Source organism: Thunnus thynnus, chromosome 9, assembly GCF_963924715.1.
Source record: "Thunnus thynnus chromosome 9, fThuThy2.1, whole genome shotgun sequence".
Lineage (NCBI taxonomy): Eukaryota > Metazoa > Chordata > Actinopteri > Scombriformes > Scombridae > Thunnus > Thunnus thynnus.
Genome location: NC_089525.1, coordinates 28,499,918 through 28,525,681, shown reverse-complemented (window position 1 = coordinate 28,525,681; position 25,764 = coordinate 28,499,918). Strand labels below are relative to the sequence as shown.

The window sequence follows — 25,764 nt, the reverse complement described above, 5'->3', positions numbered from 1 at the left end:
AATATGAGCTTTGGTGCCGCTGCTGTGGATAAGCAGCCAATCAGAGGTACCAAAGCAGTAGCAAATTCAGTAAGCACCGCCGTTGCAATGACCAACACTGCACCATAAAAATCCCAAACTATCCACATTACATTTGCCAGAAAATGTGTTTGGATAGTGTGAAATAGAAAAAGACAGTTTTCATAACCCCCACCCCCACACCGCTACTTTAGGACAATCTGTAGAGCTCGTTGTCATTTGGACTATCAATGCAGTAAAATGTAGTTCCCCTGACAACTGCCCACAGGCGGATAAACTGATTAAGCAGAACAACAGGTAGATTTCTGGAAAGACATGTTGCTGCTGAGTTTTTCAAATCTTTTAATGCTAACAGCACCTGTTTCCACTGGATATTTCCCGAAACCTTACTATTCAAGACAAATCAAATGTAAGCTGCAATTTGCAAACTCTACAAATTCATCAGTGTACATCAGTGCAGCGTGCACTGCTAAATGTACTGCAAAAAAGCTGATGTTATTTTAAAGTACATTACATGAGCATATAGACAATATTACTATATAGATATTTATTATATGAAAAGGGTGGCATAGTAATATGGTTTGTGTCAAATTGGACTAGTGACAGTCTGGTCACCTCCCAAAAAACAATGAACACTTATTTATGCCATGGAGAGTTACTATTTTGTCTTTTAAACAGAATATTTTCAGATTTTTAAGGTTTTTTTTTTTGCCTTTTTCTCACCCATATCATGAAGAAGCCATTTTGTGCGTTGTTACATTACTTATAGTGATACGCTGACATAATTTATTTGACCTTTTGTTTAAACATTTGCTACTGTAGATTTCGAGGAGAAAACAGTGGCAATCAAAATACACCAAGGTGCCCAATGAAGTTCTAAATCTAACCACATTTACAAGAATGCAGTATACTACAAATCCTCTTGCACAGCACCTCGGCTTAGGTGCTACAGCTTCACAGAGCTCAGGTCTCAAATGTTTTCACTTTGTAACCACATCAAGAAAGTTGCGTTTCCTGTTTATCTCTAAACCTACTAGTAGCACCTCAGTGACTGATGCCAGAAAGGGGGATGGTTGGGCTAAGTAACACTTAACTTTCCACACATTATAATGTAGTTGTCAGCAGATTCAGGTTTTTATTCATTTATTTCACAACTACTATAACTCCTCCTGTGGGCACCCATATATGGAGGCTGGTGTATAAACAGATAATGTATGAAAATATAGTGAAACCACTGGTAATTATATAAAATATTTCTTAAAATAGTTATTAAAATTGTTGAAAACTACTGTGCATTAATAGACACTTAAAAATATTCTCATATCTGTCTCAGGCAGATTTACTGGATGAACGTCTGTTATGGAAGAACTGAATCACAGATCCTAGTGATACATGACAAGGCTCTGACTCACAAATGTAAAACCTATAATGTAAAAACTACATAAATAACACTAATATTAATAACATTAAGGGTAGTAGGCACAATGAGAAATGCTACGAGCCAAAACAGATTCCAGTCCAACACAAGAAACAAGAGAAGGCGGCATTTAATTAATAATGACACATAGAAATTACACATTAAGAATCAGCCAAAATGTCAGAACTAAAATATTGTGGGTTGGTGACATTTTCAACTTCGAGCTGCCATTTTCAACTTTTAGCTGCCTCATGTTAGTCTGTACTCTGCACTTATGGAATGCACACAACATAGCATTAAGGAAGTCTTCGAAAAGGACGGTTGGAAGGGAGGATTTCTTTAGGTTTGGGAGATGTCCCTCTTCTAATTAACAGGACAGATGTCAATTATTTGTCTTTCAAATATTAAAATTGTCCCTGCTAACTGACAAACAATAAATTTACAACATAAAATATTCACAAAATGTACTGGCTGCAGTAGAAAGGAGGGCAATTTACATGTAGCGTCTTCCAAAACAAGGCCTTCTAGTGTAAGGTACATCAAGCCAACACTATTTTATTTTATTTTCTTTCTACATCACCATTTAATGCAAGTTGGTCGATGATCGTGACTTTCTCCTCAAGAAAATCAAATGCAAAGACATCGGCATCAGATAAAAAAAATGCATTACACCTTAAAGTAACACTGCGCTGCAAGTGATGCAAATGCAATGAGGTAAAAGGGAGAAAAATATATAGTATGAAATCTGGAGCTGTACATACAATGGAAAGGTTTGATCCTTGGACACCAGCTCCTGAATGCACAGGTAATTCCTTCTGTAAGCCAAACCAGTAGGAAGTAAACACATCACTCCATTCACAAGACTGCTCTGAAGAAAATGATCCGCTGCATTGCATACACAGGAAACCAAAGCATTTCCTGAGTGCTTATGTGTAAAGAGAGGCAAACTTTGCATCAACATGAGAGGTCAACTGGTTTGAATCCAATGACAATGGCAGTCAGATCTTTGCATAATACAGTCTGTTTTTACAAAAACCTGTGGACAGGCTTTGAAGAGCCAATTCACACTACAATGCCCCCAAAAAGATGTGAAATCAGCACTTATCGATATCAACTGCTGGTAAATTTACTGCTGGTCTACCAACCAGTTATAGAGAGCAACAGCAAGTTGTTTAAAGTTCAGCAAAGGCCTGTTGCACTGGCTACAGTATCAGTCCAAAGTTTGGACACATTTTCTCATTCAAGGGAATGTGGGTCCAAACTTTTGGCTGGTACTGTATGTGTAACTTTAAAATTAGTTTAGTTTGCACATAGTGCAGTAGGAAGTTACACTATATCTTGCAAAAACAATTTACACCATACAAGTTACACGTCTCCTAGCAAGTGCAAATCATTCCTTATTAACTGTTGACATGCAAGAACAATGGTTTGGACTAATGTTACGAAAGCAGGGGAAATTTTTCTTGTAAGGGAAGCTAACACATGTTGCATGTTAGCAAGTTCACATGGGATAGCAGATATTCAGTTATCTTTTTCAATACAACAGTCTATTGTATATCTTACTTTGTCAAAGCAAGTTATAAAAAACGATCCATCAGAAGACTGACTTGTAAGTTCAATGCCAATCGACTGATCCTTTTAGCCCTATCTGATGTACTGTTTTGACTCAGCCATGTTTTTAGTCTTGTTCGTTTCTGGGTGTTAGCCAGACCCTTAGCCAATGTTTTTGTACCTGGTCTACCCTGGATGTGGACCTGAGTAGGGTTGAGTACCGAACTCTGTACTTTTAAGGGTGCCGGCCAAATTACATCGACACCACTGTGCACTGATTCATGTTAGAACAATCAGTGCCAAATTTCGGTACCTAGCAGGACTGAGAGTGACAGAGTTAGCACAGCCCCAAAATAAGTCTTAAAAAACACACATCTACCGACTGAAATATCTCACAAGGAGGCTCCAACACTGACAGGAGCACCAACTTGTGGATATAAAGAGATGCAACAAATCCATTTTACCAGCCTGCACTGCGGCTAGCAGCTAGTTAGCATGGCTAGCAGTGTTAGCATAGCTATGCCGTGTGTAGCCCACAGACTGTATAAAAAGGTGTAGCTGTAGTTACTCTGGTTTAACAGCACCGTGCGGGGCAGGTGATGTGTGTTTGCGGTGTTTGTGTGCTATAAAAGATGCCACAGCGTGGATGTAAAGTCACACAGCTGACAGACTGTTAGCCTAGCATGCTAATCCTACGGTCTCTCTGTAATAACAAAGAAACCAAAGAAAGGTATCGTTGGGTAACGTTAGCAAATTCCAAGTACCGGTACCAGTACCAGTTCAAATGTGAACCCTAGACATTAGTCCATGGATGTTGATTTGATAACAGTTTTCTACCTGTACTGAGGCTACTTTGAATGTTCATATTTTGAACACTTTAAGCTGTGCAAACACTTTCCTATTCCTATTATCACAGCTTTAGACAGCTTTTTTAAAAATTTAAATTTCTGTAGTTTTTGGTGGATGTTGTAATACAATGACACGTGTAGTCAGCTCTGACTTTTAAAGTGTTCTTTGGTTATTTTGCATTTTTGCAAGATAAAAATGTACTCTGTTCCAGCATTTGAATTGGAATTATTTATCTTTATTGATTTCTATTATTTGTGTTAGCCATGACTTACTAAGACTGTAATCGTGTAGAGTGTTAAATCAAACTGCTTGAATATGGACCAAAATAAGGAACTGAAAACGCAAAACAATAACTTCATGAGACCAAACGCTGGTCTTTTATGTAACAATTACAACATAATTTAATTGTAATGCTGCAGAGCCTCCAGGACCATAAAGGACTGCAAAAGTAGGATACAAAAGTTATGACCATATACTCTACAAGGTCATTTCCTTTACACACAATAGTATGAAATACTATTTTGAACAGTAAAACAATACAGGTAGCGCATCCCCCTATTCAGTGTATATACATAAATATATCAACTGAAAGAAGCGTAACAGAAAAAGGCCTGCTCTGGGCTGCAAACAATGTTGTTTGCCTTATAAATGGCTTTCTTTTTTTTGAAAATACAAATTTATTGTATTTGTATTTCTCTTTTGAAAATAATCTTCAGGGCTGAAGACCACAGACAGAGTTCACAAACACAAAACTGCTCTTAAAACATGAACGAACCACAACAGAAACTTATTACCAGCAACAAGTGTTTCTCGCAAAGTAAACTTGCTTTTAAAGTTTTGAACACAATTGCTCCCAGAATGCAGACTTTTTCCAGTGATAAAGTGTCTTTATTCACATGCTGAAGTTATCACTAACCGAAAGCTTGACCAACCAGGAACCAAAGCCCTGCTGCAGGAGGTAAGCCCTCAGCACATTCTTCGCCTCTTGGTATGGCTTCGCCATCCTCTTCAATGACAAAATAAAAATAGAAGTAATATGAATCTATGACACATCTTACAGAAAATGTTTTGAAAGCAAATGTACAACTTTCTTCACAAAATCAATTGAAGGTGTCAAACAATGTAGAGAGGTTAGGAAAAAATGGTATTGCAAAAATATAGTGCTTCTCATTTAAGGAAGGAAGAACCATTATATATAGACATCTTAGTCAGACCACACAGGAAGCTATTTTTTCTAAAATAAAAACAACTGAAAAAATTAAATGAACTATATGACTGGAGCAGATTAACCAGTGGTTGGCAAACTGGGAACTGCGAATTACACTTAATACTACATGTCAGTGTGCTGATTAATTCCAAAATAGAGTCTGTTTTTGATGAACACACAAAGTGAATGTCAGTGGATCAGTGTTGCAATGTATGTTAATGCTGTAATACAAGTGTTACTTTGATACACATTACACAGGTGTAGGGAGGAGCTGTTGGGATTACCTTGGCTTCTCTGTAGGAGCTTGTGGCCAGCAGATCCTGCCTCTGGGCCTCTTTGGCCACCAACTTGAAGCGGTGCAGCATTGCTGCTTTACACAGACGGCTTGCCAGAGCAGGACCACTCTTAAAGGGAGACCTACAATGACAGTGTAAAGAAATAGCTAGTGATAAGCAGAAAAGTAAATTTAAGTTATTTATTGCCTACAGAGCTGACTGACAAAGAAACTTGCCACGCCACTTCAACTTAGCTTGACAAAAATCTTATAAAGCTAAATAACTGGACTGTAATTGTTTGTAGGTATAGTAGGCTATACGTATTTCAACATTTTTATGACCTCCTCAGTACTACATGAGTATGGCCTACTAACAGCATAAGCCCGTACTGTAGTGACTGGATACATGGCACTTAGTTATAGCTAATTAGCAGCAAGATGCCTCCTTCTCCACGGATGACTACCACAAACTTCTACAGAACATTGCAGCGCTGGAAACCAAAATTCACCAGTTAGAAGTGAACGTGGAAGTGAATGGACTACGTGGGAATGACACCACTTTACCATGGACTGAGAAGAGTGGACAAGAGCATGCCAACACATGGCTAATAACCACCAACAAGATTACCATGAAACAGGAGGGCTGCGTACTGGATAATATATCTACGAGTGGTAGTCCTCCCTGGAACTTTCTTGGCGCAAAGCCTAAGAGGACCAGTAACAGGCAGAGCCCAGTGACCTAATTATCATTCAGGCACAGTGTCTCTTTAACGCCTGTTCTTAGTAGGTCACAGCCTTGGACAGCTGCGAAAGGGAGAACAAACCTCCCCAACAACCAAGTGTGCAACTGGACAACAGATTTGCTCCACTGTTGCAGGACCCTGGATCTCCGTCTGATGACCCGAATAACCTCTCATCTTCACACAGCAGGGTAAGGACTGAGAGTAAATCAGAAAGTAAAAGGCTACAGGGAAAGCTAATGATTGGGCCTCAAACTCTGATTGTGGGTGATTATGCTTTAAAAGATTTAAGAGGCATGTGCAAAACACCAAAAACAACACCAAAATACTACTGTTTTCCCAATGATATGGTCTCTGACATGACTGAAAGAATCCTGCATTTCATGGCGGCAAATCCAACTGTGAAAAACATCATAGTGCACATGATGTGAAACAAGACTTCATTGTTCTGTTCACCAGTCAGCTCTCTGAATGCTGAGGTGTCCTCTACTGCCAGTCAGAAGAGGAGTTGAGAGATTCAGCAGATTGTTGGCACTGAACACATGGCTTTCAACTGCATGTACCATCCATTCACTGCACAATTTCAACTTTTTCTGGGACCGCAAATTTCTTTTTAAGGAATACAGACTTTGCCTTAACAAGTCCGGAGTAAAATTTTAAATCCTTAACCTATTTTACTTCCTGCGTCACCCATCTGTTCCCTCTGCAAAGGACAAGAGAGGAGGAACCAAAACAGGAGGAAGGCATAACACTGCGCCGCAGCAACCTTGTTTACAGTGTCTGTGCTCTGCACAGTCACACAGCTGACGGACTGTTAGCCTAGCATGCTAATCCTACAGTCTCTCTGTAATAACAACGTAGGTGTTACTTTGTTATTAGGCCATCATCCAGTTGGTGTGCCGAATGATTGAGACCGATATGCTGCCCTCTACCACACAATCAGTGTGGTAGAGGGCAAGAGATTGAGAGAGCTAGTCCGGTACCTCAAGCCCGAGTATGTCATGCCATTGAGAGCTACTGTGACTAAAGACACTGAAAACACTTTGAGGTGAAGAGGGATGAGCTAAATGTTAAGCTAACCATGGCAGACAGGCTAGTTCTGACCCCTGACTGCTGGACAGCTCTCATAAATGAAAGCTACATCAACTTTTCTCAAAAATTAACCAGTTAGTTACCAGTTCATGGGTGTCTCTCTCCAGAGAGCAAAATTAACTGAAACTGACACCTAATGAAACCTAACCTAATGTTTATGCCCATTTATTTTAAATAAATGCTACCCAATTATAGAGACAGAACACAACGTGTCATACTCTGAAAACCATACCCACCGGAGGGGAAAAACAATAGTTCGCCATAATATACAACTGAAATGCTAACAAAATGCCTGTAGCTAGCTAAAAACGTTAGATTTCAGCATGTAAAGGATTATTTTAGTACCCTATGTCTATCAGAGAGGAAAAGGTAGCTTATAGCATATGCTGAAACCTGTTACATTAAGGTACAATACATTCAAGGGCTGACATCACGTCTACAGTAGAGACAACACAACTGTATAGGAAACTGCACTACATTCAACAGTCTGGCTTGACACTTTTTATAGCTGATATGGCAACTTCAGTTTGTAAACATAGTCACATAGTCAGGGAAATTACACGCACAGACATGCAATCATTTCCCATTCAGGCTCTTTTTGCAGTCAGCATTTCAGCTGAATGCAGGTTAGCTAGTTAAACAGCTGTTCTGTTTTGACTTTCAACCTGCCTTTTCTCTGTGACTAGCAACATGTCCAGGTATACTGTATGTGTCATTTTTTACAGAGGTTTTTGAGCTGCAGGCTGTTCATGCAGCACAGTTCGGGTCTGTCTGTTCCACCATACAGCTCTGTATCCACTTTTCTTCTTAAAAGGCTCCGTTTTTTGGTTCAGCTGCTTATAAAGACTTAGTTCTGGGTAGCTGCCACCACACAGCATCTTTTAGGCATCTTTCTATTGTTTGCTTACAGACAGAAGTGACAAGGAGGCACCTTTCAATTTGTCAATTGAGAGCAATGACTTATTTTCCCCTCTGGGGTGGGCGGGACTTATTCGCACTCTGTCTCTATTGCTGGCTAACTAGCGATCTCAAACAATCAAACAGTTTTAGAATGGAAAAAAACATGTGAAAACAAACTAGTTGCCCGCAAGTGTCTGATAAAGAAGCTTCATGCGTTTTTTTGTTTGTTTGTTTTTTAACATACAGTATGACACCATACTCTTGACATGCCATATAGCCATCCTTACTCCTCTATGGTCCTTCCCTCCAGACCATCCACAACCTCTAGGGAGCTGTCTCCTTCACTCCAGTTGATGCCATAGGTCAAATGACCACCGCTGGCACTGTTGGTAGCCACAGAAGGCACCAAGCTGATGTGGGGCCTCATCATGCAGTAGAACATGGGCAGCTGGGAGGTGATCCCCTCCACGCGTTGGCTAACAGAGATCTCCATGCCGCGAATATCACTGCAACCTGAGTCACCTGGAAGATTTAATTAAAAGCATAGAACAGGTAACAGACAAATAATTTACTATCATGATTTTCCATGGTCAATTACACCTTGATAGACATCCCCTTTCTCTGAAATAAATACCGCAGATTATCCAATTAAGTTAATATTGATACTGTGTCAGAGAGGTGCTGATTCATCAAGTACCCCAAAATGATCTCTTGCAAGTGCATGGATAGAGGTCACACCTTCATCTGGCTATGGGTGGCTATACTACATGTATACTGTACATACAGCTTAAAAAACAGGCAGTTTGGTAGGAAAATGACTTTGACTAGTTAATGTTTATGTACAAAGTTGTGGACTCAAATCTTATATACCGTTTTTTTTTTTTCATTTTCAAAATGCACGATTTTCAAATTAGTTAAAAAGTTTTTTAAAAAAATACAGCATCCATTTTGACGGCAAAATATTATTTTTTCTGCCCTCACTATAAGCAACCATCACAATTAAGTGAAAGAGTTCAGTGAACCAGTAAAAACAAATTCCCTACGCAGGAAAAAGCCTGATAATCCTATTCTGTGGAGCATGATTTGACTTGTTGACTTGCCTATGAGGATGCTTTGGACGTAGACGGGCTCGATGAAATGGCTGAGCAAGGCTCCCTGGTAGCCCAACACTTGCCACTGGGTAATTTTGTCTGTGGTGGACATGCTAACCACCTTGGAAGCAGAGTGCTCAAAGGCTGATGAGAAAACTGAGAACACCTTGAAAAGAAGCAAATCAGTTTGTGGTAATGAAGCAATAATACAGTTAACATGTGCAATGTGACTTACATTATGAAGACTCCATAATGTGTTTAGAAATATGTAGCATACTTCGACTTGCATATACCATAAAAGCAACATTAAAAATCCCCTATGAGAGAAAGTAACAGAGCAATACCTTGCCCTCCACTGATAGGTGTAGGCTGATCTCGTTGTTGACTTGCCATGCTGATATGGAGAGCGGGTTCAGGCGCCTGAGAATAGAGCAGGGAGATAAGGAAAAGAATTTGAAATATTTGAATTCATAGAAATATGATTCATGCTACTTTACAAGTTGTTTCCGGTTTTTTCAGGTTGTTTCACTCAGCAATGCTTCTATTACAAAATAGGGTTTATAACCAATTGTGCTATGACCATTCCCTTACTCAAGACCTAAAAAACTATCCCATAATTTAAAAGATTTCTCCAAGACCTTGTGAGAACAGCAGTGCGATCATCCTAGGATCCTCCTGAATCAGAGAATCAAACACTCACAGCTTGGAGGGGATCTGAGCAGCGCCCTTTGGCAGCTGGTTCACATAGAGGTGGAAGGTGATGCCACTCTTCAGGCTGAGGAGGCCACTCATGCTGTTCTGCTGGAAGATCGACTTCTCCGTCAGATTGGCTGTTTTGCTGAAGAACATCAGCAGGTGCCGGTACAGAAACCTGACAACATCATGAGAATGGCTCATCATGATCTTACATCTGGAATAGTGCATGTTTGTGGTAAAAGTGTCCGGAGGTGAAAACCTTTGCTGTAGAGGAAAAATGGTAATTGTTTCTTGAATAATCCGGTGAAACAATCTATACTTCAGCTGAAGAGATGTGAGTTGAATGTGCACTATTTTCAAAATAGTAAAATGTATGGCTTCTAAACAGGAAATATTCCTAAAATATTTGTGAAATTAAAGTATGACATTGTTGAGGTTAGCTCTCAATTTTAAACCTACTGTATTAAAACCAGATTAAATATAAACCACTATTTTACCCTATCAACACTTGCATGATACCAGTGCTAAACAAAAACCTATTAAATTTAAGCGGCTGTGTTAAATTATTGCATGTTTTCTTAATTTAAAACATACCAGTTTCTATAAATGAGAGCAATATAAATTTTTAATGCTGATATATAAAAACACAAATACAAGATGGCGGAGGCAGCTGGCAGCTCTGAGTAAATCTTGAATAAAACCAGAGATCTACATGGCTGTCGATGGCAAAACTATTGTGGAAGATTATTTTATTGGACTGGATTGAGCGTTCCAAGAAAGTTCTTTTTGAACTCTGCCCAAGCTCCACTGAACGCTTTGTATCACATAAAGGGCCACAAAAAAATGTAAATAACATTAAGAGTTGTTTGAAATTACTTAATGAGGCTGGTGAAAACATCCCTCGTGTCATGTCTCATTATTTAGATGAATTTCAGCCAGTGACTTTCAACAGCCTTGACATTTCTTGCCTGCTTGGGAAAACTGAACATTTCTACCATGAAACAGGTTATGTTTGTGCAGACAAATGTCTGCAAGGATCTCCATGTAGTAACAGCGGATAGAAACTAACACTTGTGAGTGACTGAGCAGTTTGAGTGGAAGGGGTGTGCCCATTCCCCGGTGAGCGAGGAGGCCCTGAGCCAGGGTATAGAGAGTGTAATGAAGGCGTCTGAAGCCTCGGTCTTGGAGCAACCTGGTTTAGGTGGAGCGAGTGCACCCTTTCCCCAGGTCAGAGAGGAGGCCCCGCGCTGGGGTGTGAAAAGTGTAACGCAGGCGCTTGGAGATTCGGTCCTGCCTACCGGTGCAGCAGAAAGAGCATGCAGAGCGGAATAACGGCGCAGCAGTGTCACCTGTGCAGAGCTGTGTGGTAAAGGAGGGCCGCCATCTAAAACATGTCACTGGAAATGCTACTATACGGTCCAAACCCCGTCTGAATCCTCCCAAGGAGAAGAAGACAAGAAGCATTGTTGGAACCAGTGCTGGGGGAAACATACGACTTATGAAGAAATGTGAAAACACTTACTGCCGCAAGGAATGTGTGTGTGCCTGAGGCATCTGCTGCACTGTAGATATGATGGTGATTCAGGACTATTAGAGTTGTGTCATATAACTCGCATGGCTTGCATCTAGGTCAGAGCTCTGAGAACAAAGCAGGATGCGTTCTTATTGACAAGCTCCTAAGTAATAGGAGTGATATACCACTTGATGCTATTCTGTGTGGCAACATTAACTGCAAGAACCAAACCCAGAATAGTGATCTAAATACAATGTATGATAAAATTGTGAACTGTCTAAATAATTGCAGTAAATCATTTTGTCAAACAGGGCTAAACAGTATAATTTCAGGCCAGGATGGAATGAGTGTGTCTGAATGTGTCTGCATTCAGAATTTTGCTCGAGCTCCCAAGATGGACAAGTGCAAGTCATGTTTGTAATATTCCAACCTTTCAAGCTGTGTTGAGGAATTTTATGTACAAATGTATGTGTCATTTCTTTGATTAAAAAGATGTAATCATAATGGCCTTAACTGAGCCTACACGAAGTGACACAAGGTACTCCTCTTATTTTTGGGAACACTAGAACAAATGTCTGTCTCTGTTTTAATCAATGTGGACTATTGAACTGCAATGATTATCTCTCTTTGTTGTTGTCCTTGTATTGTATTTTATCATTTTTATACTGATATGGACCTATATGTCTGAAATAAAGTTAAATTAAATTACAAAAGCTATACATCCTTTCAGAAAACAACAACAGGACAACTGATCCAGGATATTGTCACTGTTATGTTCAAAAATAACTTTACAATGAATGTTTGTGGCTTAATGTGAAATAAACTTGAATGTACTTGTATTCACAGCTTGTTAACAATGACAATCAGATTTGACAAGACATACATTATCTCATGATCTCAGAGCATCAGGGACTGCTTCATGAACCTGCAGGAAATGTACCCACATTAAGAGTTGTGCTCAGACACATTTGTGTCTACATTATATGTAGTTATGTAGTCTATGTACAGTATATGTGTGCGTGTACACTCACGTACCCCACTGGCAACAGGAACATATTCAGAAAACATGTCATTTATGTAACCACATCTAACAATTTTGTAATTGTTTAGTCTTGCGGTTTGGGGCCCTTCGGGGGGTCATGATATACAGTATTTTCACTGTTCAGTACAACACTTGCATCACAGGCTAATGAGGAGGCAATGACTCATTTCTAGGCAAAACATAACAGATTTACACACGGTTGTGTTTGCAACTAACCTCATAAGTGATCTCCTTGCAGTTACCACTGCATGCGAGTCATGCACAATGCGTCCGCTCATCGATGCGCTCTCTTTGGTATTGAAGTTCCCGGTGCCGAGAGCGACCACTTCGCATCCGCCGGCTAAAAAACAGAAAAGACAGGTAAATACTGTCCAGTATCTGTACTTACCTGAAGATTGTTTGTATGCATTTTAGTTTTTGTTGTTATAGTATTGTTAAGTAGCAGTGTGATAATTATTTCCTGAGCAGACCAAATGGAATCAGCAACACAGCTCTGTAATGTGAGTCAGTAGCCCCTTTTACACAGCCCGTTCAAGGCGGGAATACTGCGCCTGTAATCCGCCTCACTGTTCTGTTTGGCCCGTATTCAGACCAAATCAGAGGGTGCAGCGTACAGCTGCAGGGTTGAGTAGCTGTGTGGGTGTGTTTGTGCTTTAGAAGCCAACTGCTGTAAAACAATCAGGAAATAACAACGTTTATCGATCTGATTCACCGGCTTCCTCACTACCAGCGATCACCCTCTAGCTCACTCGACCACAGCTGCTCTCTCTCTCTTTCTCTCTCGTCTTTTTAAAATGAGTCGGGAAGCCGACAGAAAAGTCTAACTTTACTTTTAACGTTATCAAACGAAGAGAAATGTCCTCCCCTTGGATCCTCTTTACGGCTATAATGCGGGTTCTCTGTATAAAAGACGCTACTGAAAACATCAGCAACACTACTGAATAATTATATAAATACTATATAGGAACAGTATCGAGCAGCAATATTTTGACTTTTTTAGAAATCATGTTGTTGTTGTAAACATGTTTGGGAACACTGGACAGCCTACAATCCATATTCTGCTCTATCTTTACCATATTTCCAACATATCATGAAACTTATGACTTATAAAGCCTTATCTGTGTTTTTCCTGTGTTTTATTTTTTTCAGAGACTTCTTGAAGAGATGACCTTGGAGGAGCACAGGCAGCTCACCAGTGAACTGCTTCAGAGGCACCCAGGATTCATTTTTGATGCCTTGATGATGCATCAGTGCAGGTATGGTGTCCCACCGTTTGCTGGAATGCCTACAGACCGGGAGAGGAAACGCGGTGGCCAGTACCCTGCAGATTGTGTAATAATAATACCGCACTTCTCCCAGTACTGTCTTGAAAATGCTTTTTATGCATTCACAGGCTCACATGCTATTCACATGGCTCTGTAGGCCAGGGAAACCGACTTGTCTTCCCCAGTTGCTGTGTTTGGAGGATCAGGGACAAGTTCCCTGGTTCATCATCAAGGCATCAAAACATCTCATATTTATTTGTTACATTTATGATATTTTATTTATTTATTTTATACTAGTTCTATACACTTCCTATATTTATATATTTTCTGGATAATTATTAAACTTTTTGTTTATATATTCACATTTGTTCAATTTAAATGTGCAAGTTTACCAAATAAAAGATATTCATCAGATGTGCTGTGATAACTGCAATGAAAAACATTAATATATACTTATACAATGCAGTACTTCCCTGCAGTCAGTATATTGTCATTACCACTTCCACCATTAACTTATATTGTCATTATTTATATATCATAAAGCAAGATAAAACAGTATTGAAGTTGGAATACCACTGATCCTCAGAACAGGGCACAGTAGAACATGTTATGGATTAATTTTCATTGCCACTTCAGGTTATGTGAACTGTAATTCACTAGTTTGAACCACAAAATAAAAATATAAAAAAAAACAACACTAAGAATAATGACATTTGTAAATAAAAGTATCTTTTATTTAACAGAAACATTTTTGGACATCCTTTTCAATCTGGACAATAAAAGGATAACATAAACATGCAGCTTTTACTGTTCAAACACAAACATTTTGACAGCTTATCCTGTGTTCTTCAGAGTTGATTCTGATAAAGACAGAATCATCTATCAAATCATTAGTCTGATTGAACAGACTAATACTGTAGAGCAGCAGCTACAGGGAAAACTGCTTCTGTGGAAGACAGTACCATTACCATTATGTGGCGGCGTTTCTTTTCAGGGAAACTAATGTACTGCTAATAAACATTGTACATCATCTAGGTTTTGAACCATTACCAGAAGGGCAAAATAAATATACATTACACTCTTACCTGTCCAGCAGTAAACAGGAAACTTCGGCGTCAGTCTGCAAACATTTCTCTCATCAGGGATTTCCATCTGGGTTTATCCTCGTTTTATGCCATCGCTTGTCCCGATTTCGTTTCGCTTCTTCGTGTTTTCGTTTCTTTGACGACGACAATTCACGCTCCTGTGATTTTCTAAATAAGTATGATCCTCCATTTATCAGATTTTGGTTTCAAAAACTTCTCACGATACAAAATGTTTGGTTCGCTCTTCTTCTTCGTTTTAAAACCGGTGCATTTCCGGTAGTCGCCCACTGAATCTAAAACGCGTAAGGCTTTCACTGGAGCCAGTGTTAGGTTTGTCCGTTCTGCGCTACTGTAGAAACATGGCGATGCAACATGGCGACCACCGTGGAGGGGGACCCGCTCTCATGTAGATATAAAAGGCTTATTTCTAAGGTAACGAAAACACAACAATTATTATTTTCAGCTGACTAGACACTAATTAAAATATACTTATAAATAATCTATTCAATATGATTTACCAAGTCTGTTCTTTTAGATGTTACTAAATATTACACACTGGACCTTTAAGCCAGGATTTTAAAGTTTCTATAGGTTGGGGAAGATCTGACAGTGAGGGACAAACTGTTCCACAGTCTGGGAGCAACAAGGGAAAAAAACTTGGGTCACCTTCAGATTTTGACTGAGAACGTGTAACAAAGAGGATTAACAGATCAGAGGATCTGAGGGTTCTGGATGTGGAATATGGACTGAGGAGACAAGAGATGCAGTCTGGTGCCAATCCATGCACAGCTTTAAAAAGAAAGAATCTTATATCTGTATTTAAGTCGGTATTTGACTGGTAACCAGTGAAGGGAGGCCAGTAAGATGTGGTCTCTCTTCTTGATACCAGGGAAGACCGAGCGACTGAATTTAAGTTGGCAGAAAGATGGAAATGAGTTTTTGTATCATAAATCTCAGTCATCTGATAATGAAAATATCAGCTTAAAGGAAAGGATGATAAAAGTCAAATGAAACTACAAGTTGTACAAACAGCCTTTTACTAACCGACCTTCAGAACAGGTCATCCCAGAGTTTTTTTTTTTCCCTTTGTGAGAGCTCACTTACAAGTCTGAACGATGAATGCCGCCGTGGTGCCCGCGCAGACAGAGAACTCTGGGTGGCTGTTCATCAGTTTAGTGAGCTGATCCCTGACGGCCTGTGGAAACTGGAGGTTGGCGGAATTCTTCCTTTCTGAAAATCAACAAGAATATAAAAGAGATAAAAATGCAACTGGGCATTATTTGATCTCAGGTAAATCCACTGTTACATTAAACAGGGATGCAAACTCATCAGGGGACGAAGATGCAAACCTCCCCAAGGGTGGTGTGGAGCATAATTTTTAAACAACAGCTTTAAAATGTGGATTTAAAGTCGATTTTAGAAAGAGGATATAGGGAAAAGCTCATCCTAGAATTAATGTAATCTTACTGCGACAAAAGTAATGTAAGGGAGACATCAGTCTAGACAGTGCAGAGCCGGGTCAAGAATTGTATTAAAGTGCATTGTATCCACTATACAATAAAGAAAAAAAACACAATATGCACAACAACTGACAAATCAAATGGAAAACACAATTTATGTTATATTTTGGTGGAGAGAGAGAAAGAAAGACAGGGATTAAAGCAAAAAAAATCTCGACTGAAATTCATTTCAAGCCGCAGCCAAGTCATATTCCCCATCTGCTACATGACTTGACGCCTGCTAGACAAATAACACTGTAAAATAATGAGATCTCAGCATTACTCCACACACACAACCATGTTCTCTGATGCAGCCGTCAAGTTTAAATACTCTAGATCAACAGGGTTTTGATGGAGGAAGTTGATTTTGTCGTTTCAATGCCATTTTCAATCTATGACATGAAACTGATACTTTCTCTGTTTTGCAAAGCTTATGTCAGTTTTTACTCTTTCGAATAATCAAACCATCTACATAACTTTTCATTACACATATTTTTATTTTATTATTAATTATCATTATACATGTAAGATTAAGGGAAGATAACACACCTGAAAGTGCTATATTTGTTCCAACTTTTTTCATGAGTTTGCAATAATTTCATGATTAAAAAAAAAAATCAAAGTTATAATACAGAAATATATTGTATGTGAGTTTATATTAATAAGTTTCATTCTGATAGAAGAACAAGATTTATTTGTGGGGCCTTCTGGTACAGAGAGAAAAGAATGATTAATCAATTATCAGTTGATTGCTGTTAATAATTAAACTGATTAAAAATACATGAACCGATAATGCAGAAGACAAGGGACGTGCAGTGTAACTGTCACAAAATGTTGTGTAGATTTGCTGCGGTGCACAGTGGAGCCTCTTACTCTTTAATGAGACCGAGTTACAGGTGTGTAGTCACCGCTTAAGGGCCACACAAACTCTTGTGACAATTTATGCTAACGCTAAACTAGCAGGTTTACACCTGGTATGGACAGCTCTAAGTACAGGTGTAAATGCACCCAAGACGCATTCAGGACGGAGATCCGATCGCTCAGACCACATTCGGAGGTGGTCTGGGCCGCATGTGGCCACATTCTTTTAGTAGTGTAAACGCAATGCGTCCTGGACCACATTGAAGGACCACCTACTCAACCGACGTCCTCTATTTTCCAGCAGACTAGGCACAGGACCCTCCATCTAAAGCTGTTCAACTTGTTTGATAACAGGATTAACAAATTGTTTTGTTTTTCATATGAATTAAAAACGTAAGCCACCTCCCATTTTTCTCGTTCCCCTGACCGGTTTCCCTCTTCAAACTGACAATTAGAATAGAAATTAAACCATTAATTTTTCGCTTGTCTGTCTAAAAAAATATTTCAGCAGCTAAACGTTGCTGGATAGTTTCCTCTGTCCTGTCAAGTTGATAACGACACTTTTTAGTTTTGCTGCTCTGCTCGAGATCATGAGCTCAGGATTTATCAGGAGGACGACTGCTTTACTCCAAACAGTTTCACTGTATGAACCTGGACTTTGTGTGTAACAGATGACCTACTGCATGTGTAGAGGAATACAGAACATTAATAAACATCAGATCCTGACCGACCATGTCAGCGTGTCTGAGATTTAAATAATCAATGAAGTTACAGTGTCTCTGAATGGAGAGACACAGCTGCTGGGAGATCGCTGCATAACTCTCTCTCTCTCTGTCTCTCTTGACGTGGAATATTTATACACATCCTGAACATTTATCAAGTTGAACACAGCTTTGGACGAATAACGAACGAATTCGGTCTTTGAAAACGGAAACGATGTCTCTGTTTCTTTGCATATAGAGCGGGGAAGTGAGATCCACATGTTAATGCCAGGTGTAAACAGACATACTTAAAGCTGTCCACTTGTGATCAGATCACCCGAGACGCATGTTAATACCGGGCGTAAACAGGGCCATTGTCTTTTAATAATAATAATAATAAAGAGCGATGCTCTGTGTTTAGATATTCCGCACTGGTCTGTGTCACACGCATGCATGCTGTAAATAATCCCACTGGCTTATGAGTGTGAACGTCTGCAAAACACAACATCTGATTGAATGTTTTACACCATCGAAGACCACAAACCAGGGAGATTCTCTCTCTATCAAATCTAAATTCTTAAACTATATGAACATACTTATACTTTAGGGTGCACTGTACTGCCAACTCACAAAGAGGACAGAGAGTTGTAATGAAACTCATTATTACCATGAATAGATCTATAAGGATGGACTTCTGAGATGGAGGGTTCCTCTTTTACTGGCAGGGGCGGAGGAACATCTAAGAAAAAGAACAGAAGAATTAAGTTTTTAACAGTAATTGTTGGCCCTTCCCATTAATCAACCTCTACCTGCCTGTAACTGCTGTAAGGGGAGCCTGTAGCTTCTTTATTACGTATTATGGGCTGGGCTTGTGTCTATTTAAAGTTTTATTGTAATTATATTAATCATATTATTTAAAAAAAGGCACAAACTCATTTAACTCTCAGCTCACTTACTCATTTCATGATTCTAGTGCAAACAATGTCAATGCCTTATGGCTAGAAACCTCTTTTATCAACAGATTCCCCTTTATCGTAACTGATAAACAACACCATGCGTGGGATTTCGTGACACCTCCACGGTAGGGGGTTCCCCACGTGACAGTGACAGGTATCATCAACAGCATTTGTGCAAAAAGAGAAACCAATTTGGTAAATGAGGGTAACCTTTACCACCACGAGAGGAATCATCAAAGTCTGCTACAGAAACAGTTTATTCATAGACTAACCTGACGCCCCAGGAAGAACAGACTTCAGACTTTCCAAGGTGGGTAGCAGGTCCTGCAGAGCAAGCTCCGCTGCTTTTAGCCGGGCCTCCTTTTTGGTTATTCCCATGCCAGTCTTGTACTCAACCCCATCAATGACCACACAAAAGGCAAAATAAAGCCCTAGTATGTTGCCTGAGTAAATGACAACAAGAGTAAAGAAATTAAAAGCAACTAAATCCTCAGCTACAGCAGTGGATGGTAAAAGTCTTATCAGCCATTATGGGAAGTGAACAGTTTTTGGGATTGAGGAATCATGTGAAGAGCCAAGTGTCTGGTTTTCATCCTAAGCAAACAGTATTGATGCTGATTTAACTTACTAGGACCTTCATGCAAAGATGGGAGCAGTAGTCAGGGAAATCAGTAAATGTCCTACATGGTTAGAATGAAAACAGACTATTTTGAATTGCGTGATGGCAACTGTGGCCAGTGGGAGTGGTGTTAGAGGTACTTTGCTGATACGTGATGATCTGTTGTGTTATACTGTACATTAGAGGGAAGAACGGGTACGCATGGACAATTTTTCATATTTAAAAAATTTAACTGAAAATTAAAATCAGTTACCATTTTGATAACTGATATATCTTTGAAGTCATATTCCAAGCAAAAATACCAAACATTACCTGGTTCCAGCTTCTCAATTGGGAGGATTTGTTGCTTTTCTTGTCTGTCTTATATGATAGTAAATTGAATACCGCTGGGTTTTTTGGTGTGTCATCCAGAAAAAAAACAAGCAATCTAAATCTATTACATTTTATAGACAAAATAATCAAACAACTAATTGATTAAGTAATTAATAGCCAGATTATTCGATGATGATTGCTTCTTGCAGACCTAAAAAAAAATCTGCAGTAACGGGCTGTGCGTCTGGCTGTGCATGCAAGCTGCTTGTTATGTGGCAGCAAGGGTGGGGAAACCCCAGCATGAGGGAGCAGGTATGATACTGAATCTCAGCTGATAAACAACAGCAGTTGGGGGGTATGTGTGACTAACTTTAATTTAGTCTTTTTATAGCTTCTCAGTGTTGGCAGACAGTGCAACCCCATTTCTGTTTGGATTCAGCCACAACAAGTTGTGTAAAATATGTTAATGATATTGATGGTACACACAGTATTTTGATTACAGAGCTGCCGATTAAAGTTGGCATAAGCGCCACGGCCTGTTCTGTGTGCCTAGACATGTTGAACTTTACCTGTGGTCACTGTCTCCTTCATTTCCAGGTGGAACTGCAAAACCTGGGCGAGCTGATGGAGCAAGGACACAGCATTCGTCTCGCCGCGCTTGTATCTGTCAATCAGCATTTTGGTTGTGGCTTTTGGCTTGTCAGGAGCACCTTAGTTGGTGAAATACCAAAAAAAAAAAAAACACAGAAAGGGAAGATCACAAGTTTACACCAATCTAGATTTTCCTACTTGACTATAATAAAATGTTAACTGCCCTGCGACAGAAACGTCACAGGGGATGAATGATGTCTAGAAGTTGCCGGGTAAGTTATTGAATGAATTATCACTGGTGATAGATACTGCTGATAGAGTCCTGTGAGATTCAAGCCAATCACATTCTGAAACTCACCAGATTTGAATGTGCTTTTCACTTGTTGGTCAAAGACATCTTTGCCAGGACCAGGCAGGGTGGACGGAGGTTCACATGATTTAGTCAGTCCTGACGACGATGCAGGCAAATTCTTCATGAGAATTTGTGCAAAACAGGCTCCTCTGGAACCACGAAACGACACACCAGATGGCAACATCCAGAAAGCTTTTTCAGTCGTTGAGAACAGGAAAACACTATACTGTGCTCAAAGTTTGACCTGAAAAGCAGTAAGGTAACCACACCTCAAATTTCATAATACTGACAATCACACACGTTAGTTCAGCTCCTCGAAGTGTTCAAGGGTATCTGGTGACTAACTTAGTGGTTAGTCCAAGTGTAATTTACCTATAATTCAAAACTGTGGTTGCAGTAATTAAGTTACCGCTACTTTGACAAGTTATTACCTCCCTTTACTTGCACAAAGTTGTCTAGCTTGCTGTAAGTGGTGTTACTATTTCATATCTGATAAAAATAGTACCAATAGAAATATTCTTAGAAACAGGTTATTTGTAACCAGGGTTCAAAATTAACTGTTTTGTCCACTGGCCGAATGGCTAATGAAAAGTTCAGCCTTTCAACAGATTACCATTGTTTTGGGTTTTTTTTTCTTTTTGCTAGTGAGTGAAGAAAACCTACTAGATACTGCATATTTTACCAGAATTTGCCTAGTGGCTGTTGCTAATTTCGTGCCCTGTTTGAAACCCTGTAAATAATTACAATTTTAGATTTACAAGATTTTTTCCTTGTCATCAATTGAACTTACTTTAAGTAAGTAACATTTAGTAAGTATTTTATTTGTAACTTATAGTGCTTATCATAGACATACGTCAAAAAGTCCTTAACAAGGTATATTGTACACATACAAAAAGAAAGAAAATATAGCAGATGAAGTGACCACCCAAGATACACAATTAAAAAGTGCAAAACTAAAACACACAATGCACAATAAAAATACACAACGAAAAACAAAACGCTGATACAGTGTAACTTATAACTTGGTGGTTACCAGAACGATGTGTCTTTAGCTGCTTTTTTAATTAATTAGTTTAAAATAACTTAACGCTACTAGTTAGCATTAACGTTACTTTACCATTCAGGGAAACTGGTTGTTAATGTTAACTTGTTAACAGTGCCTTACACTTCACGTCAATGCTAACCTAGTAACTAAGAGCTAACTTCGGCAACTCCTCTATCCGTCCCGTTAATTTGCTGCAGGCCACTAACCCTTTACTTTGGAAACGCACGTGAACTAACGTCATACCTCGTGCAGTCAGCTAACGCTAAACATTTGACAGAATTTCCAAACTCACCACGCCTTCAAAGCGCTACCTGTCCTAATTAACAGTGTGTATTTAAAGTATGTAAAACCTTCAATTCGACAACAACACAACACATTTTTAAATAGTTTGATTTTTAAAAGATGCTCGAGCCCGCTCTCACCGGTCTAGAAGGCTTTTGAACGTTAACGCGTCAGACGTGAGTCCGTTGGTTGTACGTTTGATTGACGGCGACCACAGATCGTTTGTATAACGCGACGATCTACACTGTTTGGAAAATTGTCGATGCTGTGCTGTGCGATTTTGTTGTAGTGACAAGTTGAAACCACAATCGCCTTCCAGAAAATGCCTCTCCATTACAAAAAGCTGTATTATCACTAGGATTTTTTTCCTGAGCATCATTTTAAGTCATTTTCAGGATACCCTCTGTTGAATTAGCTTTAGTCATTCAGAGTAGTCCACCACTTTGGCCCTGACCATTGTCTGCATATAAACAAATACTTAATAAAACAAATACTGAACTGCCGTGAAATTTTGTACAGACATACATAGTTCCCTGAGGATGAAGTCTAATGACTGGCGATCCCCATCTTTCATCTAGTACCACCATCTGATCAATATTTCATTTTGCCCAATATCTTGGTTTATGATTACATATTTGCAAAACATCCCAGCACCACCAGCTTTACTTTGTGTCTAATGCTATTTAGCAGTCTTAGCTGGCAGCTAGCAGTCTATTCAGCTTTCAGCAATCACTCACAATTTCTTCTGAAATTGCATTTTGTAGTCTAATGATGTCATATATAATATATCAGTCAGAGGAACAAAACAAGTACTTTTACTTTGATACTTTAAGTACATTTTGCTGTTTGCTGAACTTATGTACTTTTACTTAAGTAGGATTTTTCATGCAGGACTTTTACTTGTAATGGAGTATTTTTACATTACTGTATTGGTATTGGATCTGAGTACCACCTCCACCGCTGCTAACATGCTAATAGCCACTGTTAAAGTAGCATTGTCATTGTGAAAAACAAGAAGTAAGTAATGACCTTATGTAATGATGAGTGCTGAACATATGTAGTATATCCGGATAGGCTGGTAGCTTGAAAAGACAGTATCATGCTATCTCAAAACAACCAATCTTTGTAAAGAGGTGTGTCTTGCTGTAAAGCATAAATTGTTAATGGATGTGTAACTAGAGAGAGAGAAGGTAATCTCAGGTAATGCTCTCTCCAAATGTTATGTATGTTATACTTAAATTGCATCAAAAATGCTCTGTGTGTGTTTCATTCCTGAGACTCCTGTATATGCTGTAGACTGTAGTTATCATGGTAAATGGTAAATGGACTGCATTTATATAATGCCTTTCTAGTCTTCCAACCACTCAAAGCACTTTACACTACGTACCACATTCACCCATTCAGACACTGATGGCAGAGGCTGCCATGCAAGGTGCCTGCTCATCAACAGGAGTTTCTAATCATTCACACACACACACACACACACACTGATGGCATAGTCTTCAGGAGCAATTCAGTATCTTGCCCAAGGACACTTCGACTGGAGGAGCTGGGGATTGAACCACCGATCTTCCGATTAGTGGATGACCCACTTTATCACCTGAGCCATAGCCATCTCAGACATCATAGCCTGATAATCAGACTGAATTGCTGTTTTCTTTTACTTTACTCTATTTAAAATAAACAAATCTGTGATGTAGGCCACGTTCAAAGGTCTGGAATCTTAATCAAGTAATGGGTCCTTTAGCAGGATGCAAGGGTTAGTTGTTGGTCACTGTCAGATAGTTTGACACATGCAAACCTGCATCACTTGTCGGGAAGGAAAGTAATAGCAGCAGCAGTTTGGGCCTGCAGATGTAGACATGCATAGATTTCTATATGCAAAGATGGTAACTGCCACCTACAGGTGAGGACTGTTTACTTTTTAGCCTGAAACCATTTTGGCGAATGCGCTTGGCGAGCATCTCACAGCAAAACATCTAACCACCGTATCCTGATATCCCAAACGCTGTTTCATATGATCTGCAGATGGTGGTGTCCTGGATATTGTCTGAAAACGCTAAAACCACATAGGAAATAATACACAAACATTTCTGGGTTGAAGATTCAAAATTATTATTGTACAGGAAGGACACAGAACGCACAAAGATTTGCATCAGTTCGTCTCCCCGAACAAAGAGCAACCCTATTCTATTATAGTTGCAGAAGGAACAGAGAAATGATCTGTAATTGGTCAATGTACCAGCTTATATGATTACAGCCAATGGCACACAGCCACAAGACATACATTTACATGCACATGTATGTTAAACAAGAGTCACATCTCCCAAGGACTCAGGAAACCAAGAGCCCCAAGCCAGATATAGCCCAGAATATCACCTTATTTTGACCTAAACCAGGATGGAAAGAAAGGTAGGCCCCATCAGGAATAACAAGAAAACATTCCTTCCCTCAGACAGAGACAGTAACAGAGGAGAGAAGTAATGATCTTACTTCACATTTGTATATTAAAATAATAGCCAATTTTTTGGTCTTTCATTCATTTTACAGTGACAAGAAAAGTCATTTTCTCTCCAGCAATTTCCCTCCAAGCAGACATATAACCATTGTTGTTGTTTTTTTCCAACAGTTTTAATAGAGTTATTAGAGCAAAGAACAGAATGCAACTGATAAAATCATAAATGTTACAATGATCAAAGATTGCTCATATGGCATATTTCCTAAGCTTTGTTTTGTTTTTGTTGTTTATTATATATAGGTTCAAGCCACTGTCTGACAACAGACATATAAGGATATTATATTAGCTTTTGTTCCAGTGAAACTCAGTGCTGGCGGAGAAAGATTTAAGAGAGATAACCCCCCCACCCCTCCGCTGACATAATAGTTGTGGTATGTACACAGGGGCAGTTTCCTCCTCCTCAGACGTACATTTGCTGACTGCAAAGACAACACTCCTACTCATGTGTGCAAACATGATGCATCCTCACTAAGCGACAAGTTAAATACATTCAGATGTGTATTTTTTAATTTCGTCCTAGCGTGTGTCGTGCAAGTGGCTTTCCCTACATCTTGATCACTTAAAATAGTTGATGATGACTGTATTTTGTTTTGTTGACATAACAAAATAGATAAGGATTAAACATTAACTTAATTAACCGCAGCATTGTAGCCATAAGGTGAGGTAGTGAAATATGAATAGTGTATCGGTCCTGACATACTGCCCTGGTGAACCACTGGTGTTATGTTAAATGTGAAATTTGGTAGTTTAAATAATATACAGTATTAGGCTGACTGACAGAACCTTATATTTTTGATAGAATTGATATATTCTGCCTAATGCATTAATATTTTATTTACCTGTTATTCCTATAGTGAAAGTTATATTGGTGTTTCCCTCTAAGCCACGTTTCCCCCATTTTTCTTTCATTTCATTCAGTGTTTTACATCGGAAAGAGTAAATGTGGGGGTGGGACGTAGTTTTCTTTTTCATTTCTGCCTGCAGGGACAGATGAAAGAGGTCATTGGGGGCCTAACGATAGAAGATGTTGTATTGATATACAGATTGCAAAACCCCCTGAGGCAAATGTGTGATTTGTGATATTGGGCTATACAAATGAAATCAACTTGACTTGACTTAATCTGTGTTACCACACATTATGTTTTTCTTTTATGTATGTATTGTATATGTATTAAAATCAAATGGTGAAAGACAACTCAAGATATCTTAAAGGAATAGTTTGACATTTAGAGAAATATGGTTATTCACCCCCTTGCTGAGACTCACATGTCTGGTCATTAAATATGGC

General features: G+C 39.2%; 1 protein-coding gene across 5 annotated transcripts in view; it reads right to left on the bottom strand.

Annotated features, from left to right (window-relative positions):
- adad1 (adenosine deaminase domain containing 1 (testis-specific)) overlaps window positions 1-22,202 on the bottom strand; it is a 52,239-nt gene extending 30,037 nt beyond the window's left edge. Inside the window, exons 1-14 of one of the 5 annotated variants that reach the window (XM_067599968.1) lie at window positions 21,969-22,084; window positions 20,638-20,875; window positions 20,258-20,398; window positions 19,030-19,200; window positions 18,469-18,540; window positions 15,845-15,970; window positions 12,607-12,730; window positions 9,840-10,010; window positions 9,484-9,559; window positions 9,149-9,305; window positions 8,336-8,570; window positions 5,327-5,459; window positions 4,752-4,841; window positions 4,186-4,275 (exon numbers count right to left, since the gene is read on the bottom strand). In XM_067599968.1, coding sequence (XP_067456069.1) covers window positions 4,237-4,275; window positions 4,752-4,841; window positions 5,327-5,459; window positions 8,336-8,570; window positions 9,149-9,305; window positions 9,484-9,559; window positions 9,840-10,010; window positions 12,607-12,730; window positions 15,845-15,970; window positions 18,469-18,540; window positions 19,030-19,200; window positions 20,258-20,398; window positions 20,638-20,815 — 1,713 coding nt within the window. In that variant the 5' untranslated portion in view covers window positions 20,816-20,875; window positions 21,969-22,084 and the 3' untranslated portion in view covers window positions 4,186-4,236. The other 4 variants (XM_067599966.1, XM_067599965.1, XM_067599967.1 and 1 more) reach the window with 4 other exon arrangements.
- Between the last annotated feature and the right edge of the window lie 3,562 nt (window positions 22,203-25,764).